Below are 5,542 nucleotides of genomic sequence, written 5' to 3'. Positions count from 1 at the left end.
AAAAAAAAAAAGTAAAAAGAAAGCGAGGGAAACCATTTATACTATTTCTAACAGAAGCTTACCAATGTAGTGATTTCAGTAATTGTTTCTTACGATGTTAAACGAAGTAGTATTATTTGAAGAGAGATCATTATTGCAAAATAAATGGTTGTAGTAAAGGAGTATTGTGTCACTGCATCTAATTGGATTTGGTGTATATTCTAGGGCTCTCATCAGATGCCACAGTTTTGACACCAAATACAGAAAGCAGTTGTGATTTAATGACCAAAACTAAATCAACTAGTGGAAATGATGACAGCACATCTTTAGATCTAGAATGGGAAGATGAAGAAGGTATTTGAAAATTTTTATTTAATTTGTGTTAATTTATAGAAATCTGCTTTGTCTTTTACTTTCCTTAAACTGAAATGAATGTAAGGTCTTTAAAATTTCTTAGACTCTTATTGTATTAGTGATTATCATTTGTTGGTGAACTGTTTAGAAAGTTGCTTAATTCTTAATGTTTCTTGAGATTTAGAAAGAAAATGTTATTTTTCATTTTAAGATTTTTGTAACGCAGCCGCTTAACTCAGTAGGAATCACTGCCCCATTGTGAGCAACTGAATTAACTTTTTCTTCATAATGATGTGTGCTGCAGTCCATGGGGTCGCAAAGAGCTGGACACGACGGAGTGACTAAACTGAAATAAATACGCAGTTCGTTAGGTTTTTGGTAGTACAAAAGCCATAACACAGACGTGAATTAGAATTTTACTGGTATGTCTTTCTAGCTGTAGTACTTAAGATAGATTTCTTAATCTCTCTAAGCTGTAGTTCATCATAAAAAGGGAATTATAAAGCTGCTTTAAAGAATGATTATTCACTTATATACTGAGGGTCTAAAAAAACTTGGCACATAATAGGCATCTATAGGTATTTGAAGAAATGAAAACATGAATGTTGTGAGGATTAAATGAAATTTATGTAAAACCTCCAGCACATAGTGTGACACATAGCAAGTACTCAAAATTGTAGCTAAAATGTAGATTTTTTTAAAGCTTTTTCACTGAATAAGGCCCAAGCCTCTATTTTTAAGAAATATATTAGTCGCTCAGTCATGTCTGACTCTGCGACCCCATGGACTGTAGCCCTCCAGGCTCCTCTGTCCATGAGATTCTCCAGGCAAGAATACTGGAGTGGATTGCCATTTCCTTCTCCAATTTTAAGAAATAGGTAATCCAAAAAGGAAGAACCAATTGCAAAATATAGGACTTTAAGAAAAATCATAAACATTAAATATTTCATAGAATTTTGAGATGGAGTAGACCTTAGATATCCTTTAGACAAGCCATTTAGTTTTATCAATAGAGAAACTGAATAACTTTAGCAAAGATTGCATTAAGTCTTCTTCTCAACTAAACACCATTTCTCCAGCCCTATATTTTTCTTATTATTTAGATCCCAATTAGAAAATTTTAAACTTAATTTTATTTTAACAACTTGTTCAATTTGATCTAAAGACTTTTCAGGTCTTTTAATTGCTGATTCTGTCATCCTCGCTGTATGCTAATTAAATTTTTAGATAACATGACTTTCAAGGTTATTTATTATTCAAGTCATTATAATAGAATTATTAAACTAGACTTCATAGAGGACAGAACTCACTAGAAACCTTATGATGTACAATTCAGCTTCCGTTAGACATAGTATTATTCAATTAAAGACAAATCCTCAAAATTATATTAGTTCCCAGCTCCCATTTTTATCATGTCTACAAAGATGATGTAGTTTGCTAGGTTGAGTCTCTGATTTGGGGGGAGTCGTAACAGTGACAGATTAAATATATTTTTAATTATTGTAGGATTCGATTCTTTAAGCTCGGAAAACAAAATTGCTGAACGTGTCTAGGGAGTATTCTCTTACGCTCTCGTCCTTGATTTTAATTCTGTTCCCAGTGTGGATCCTACACACGCAGATCAAGGCTCTTTTCTGTCCTCCCTCTCTTCGTTCTGCCAAAATGATGTTTTTTTCTTCCAAGATTTTTGCTACTTTCACTTTACTGACCAGTTTCTTTCTGTTCAGAATTAGATCTGGAACAGTTTCCCCTAGAAATCTCTGTTTTGTTATGCTAGAGTCAGAATAGCAAAAGAGCACAGACTTTGAAGCCCAAGCGAATGGAGTCACATTCTTGCCCCACCGCCCCTGCAGCTGTGTGACCACGGGTGAATCACTGTCCTTCTCCTGCCCTGCTTCCCTCAGCTTCAGAATGGGGTGTAGTGACCGTGCTGTGTGTGTCTTCATAGAGTGGTTGAGGACCAGATCAGCTTCTATGTGTCATTTGCAAACAGTGTTAACTGGAACCTAGTAAGTTCTAGAAATGTGTACATTGTTATCATTATCATTAGAGTTATTATAACTCTGGGAAATGAAATTGTCATCTAGGTAGGAAAGAAGTTTGGCCCACACACTAACTTGGCCATATAAGACTAATAGCAATTGAAATCCTCCATCCATTCTGCTTTACTTACAGTTTTTCAGAAGTTTCATCTTATCAGTGTTACATCGAAACCATCCTTTGTTGAGTGCTAATGTTCACTATAGGATTAGACTTTAACATTTCCCTTAAAAAGTGTTCCATAGGATTGATTATTTTTGAGAACTTGATTTAATTTTTAGGACATTTTTATTTTTGGCTGCACTGGGTCTTTACTCAAGATGCAGCTACTCTGTGGCAGTGCACCAGCTTCTCATCGTAGTGGCTTCTCCTGTTGCAGGGCACGGGCTCTCGGCACGCAGGCTTCAGTAGTTGTGGCTCACGGGCTTAACTGCCCCGTGCCATGTGGGATCTTCTGGACCAAGGATTAAACCCGTGTCCCTTGCATTGGCAGGCAGATTCTTGGTTAAGAAGAATCTTAACCAAGGAAGATTGGACTTACTGGACCACCAGGGAAGTCCAGGATTGGTTTTTTTAAGTTAATTCACACGTCAAGCCTGATAGTTTCAGTCTTTTAATAAAAAGTTTTTAAATCTTCACTAAGATTTCTAATAACTCTGCCCATATAATAGGAATGAATCGAATGCTTCCAATGAGAGAACGTTCCAAAACAGAGGAAGACATTCTCCGGGCAGCACTTAAGTATAGCTGCAAGAAGACTGGAAGTAATCCTACATCAGCCTCTGATGATTCCAATGGGCTGGAGTGGGAGAATGATTTTGTTAGTGCCGAAATGGATGATAATGGCAATTCTGAGTATTGTGGATTTGTAAATCCTGTATTAGAACTGTCCGATTCTGGTCTAAAGCAATATGATTCAGATCAACAAAAACGATAGGAAAAAATTGTGTGATCTTGTTTATCAGTTATGACCAAATGTTACAAACCAACTAGAATGTATAAATGGTTGTGCTGAGCCTTTTTGTGAGGGGAGGTAAGAAATTGTTTTGTAAATGCTTTTTAGAAAGGAATAGGAATGATAGGCTGTATCTGAACTGCTTCAGAATTAAGTGCAATTTCATCATCTGCCTTCTGCTTTTCCAAAACAATTGAATGGTTCTGTCATGCTACTAATGAAATTTATTTAACTCTTTAGCAATCCTGTTTACTATTTGTTGCTTTTCACTTTTTAAAGTAGTTTTGTTGATTTTACTTCAAATGCTTCCTTAATCCTGTTTCAGTAGCTAACTGTGAAAATATTAAGGCATTTTGTGTTAATTCTCAGCAGACATGAAGGGAGCATGAAGAGGGACTGCCAGATTCAGACAGATTAGTGTTCCCTTTTCCAGCATTATTTATTCCTATGACTTACTTAAATTATGTCATCTAATAGTAAGCACAATTAATTTGAGTAGATGACCCTAAAGAAAGCCTGAAATATCAGTTTCTTCCTACACTTACTGCATATCCTAGTATACCAATGTTCATTCAGTCTGAACAAAGGATATGATACATTAAAATAATCTTTCAGAATTTGGACACTTGAAGTTACTATCAAAAGATATTTAAGAAAATACATATACTTAGGTTTTTCACTTCCTTTTCTGTGCCACTATAAATGAATGTTGCATTTAGTCAATTGATACATTAAATTTCTAGCTGTCATTTTTAAAAATTCTATATTTCCAGTGAATGGTCTTGAAAGATTTTACATGGAACATATTCTCTGTGCATGGTTTATTAAGAAAGGAAAACCTAAAAAAGATAATACGGGTATTTCAAAGTAAATAAAATCCTTTTTGATATGAAAGAATCTCATTGATTTCATTAAGCTTTCCTTTGCCTTGTAATACAAGGTACTTTAATAGGATGGAACTAAGTAAATCAATATATAACTGCATTTTATGATATACAATTAACTTTTTTTGCTCTAAAGTTTATGTATCAATTTAAGAGACCAAGGATATAGCACACTCTATTGCTTGTCTTGATTTTGCTGAGGATTGAGTATGATTTTAGTAAGCAAACTTTTTTCAATTTTTCCTTAGTTTTTTTTTTTTTTCTTGCAACAATGACAGTGCATGTTCTCAAAAATATAGGAAGGTCCAGATATAAATACTAACTTAAAGTTCTTGCCATACTTTAAAACACAATCATGTGGCCCTTTCAATATTTGAACAGCTGGGCCATGACATCTATAGTTTTGTCTCCTTTTTTTAATCTCAGAAATAAATATGACACTCTAAATATGTAAATATATTAGGTAATGCTGTTATTTATGTCTCTTAACATAATTTAAGTTGTAGCTATGTCATTGGAAATATTTTAAAGATAATCTATATTCACCTTGCCTGTGTTATGCTTTTTAAAGTTTGTATACATAAGATGTATATTTTTGGTTTGGCATAAGCTACTATTGTAATTTTTCTTGGCATTTTGTTCATAAAGAATTTTTTGAAGGAATGGTGACTTCTCAAAGATTGTGAATAAACACATTTTTACATTTAAAAATAATAAATTATTTGATTATTACTAGTTTTACACCATAAACATGCAGCAATTTTGACTCCTGACAGAGCTATTTTATTGAAGACAAAAAGGAATGAATTAGTAAAGCAGGATGGAACTAAAGTTGAAAATGTTTGTGTTTGAACTGCTAAGAAAAGGATATCAATTTATCAATTTTCTTGCTTTATATGTTTATAGAAAACATTAGAATAACATTCATTTATTCAGCAAATATTGGAGAATCTACTATATCCGGTAGGATGTTAGGAAGAGTGAATTTTATTTGATGTATAATAGGAAGCCACTAATTTTTGTAAGCCAGAGTGTGCAGTGATAAGATTTGCATATTTGAAAAATTCCTCTATGGGTGAATGTATGGTACTCCCAGTGGCACATGGAGTGGCTTGGATTGATAATTGCTGTAGGAATGCACAGTACATTAACTGCAGAGGTAGACCAACAAGATTTTTTTTCCAGTTTTATTGAGATGTAATTGACACAGAGCACTATATGAGTTTAAGGTATGCAGCATAATTTGACCTACGTACCTCATGAAATGATTATCACAATGAATTTAGTGAACATTTATCGTGTTATACATATAAAATTAAATAGGAAAAAG

The 5,542-nt window shown here is 33.7% G+C and overlaps 1 protein-coding gene across 1 annotated transcript in view; it reads left to right on the top strand.

The window, feature by feature from the left end:
- Nucleotides 1-4,923, top strand: part of AP1AR (adaptor-related protein complex 1 associated regulatory protein) — a 21,091-nt gene extending 16,168 nt beyond the window's left edge. The window contains exons 9-10 of the mRNA XM_010858583.1: nucleotides 205-333; nucleotides 3,045-4,923. Coding sequence (XP_010856885.1) covers nucleotides 205-333; nucleotides 3,045-3,310 — 395 coding nt within the window. The 3' untranslated portion in view covers nucleotides 3,311-4,923. The remainder of the gene's footprint in view (nucleotides 1-204; nucleotides 334-3,044) is intronic.
- Nucleotides 4,924-5,542: the final 619 nt, after the last annotated feature.

This window comes from Bison bison, unplaced genomic scaffold (genome assembly GCF_000754665.1).
Source record: "Bison bison bison isolate TAMUID 2011002044 unplaced genomic scaffold, Bison_UMD1.0 scf7180017864389, whole genome shotgun sequence".
Lineage (NCBI taxonomy): Eukaryota > Metazoa > Chordata > Mammalia > Artiodactyla > Bovidae > Bison > Bison bison.
This window is presented reverse-complemented; position numbering and strand designations above follow the sequence as displayed.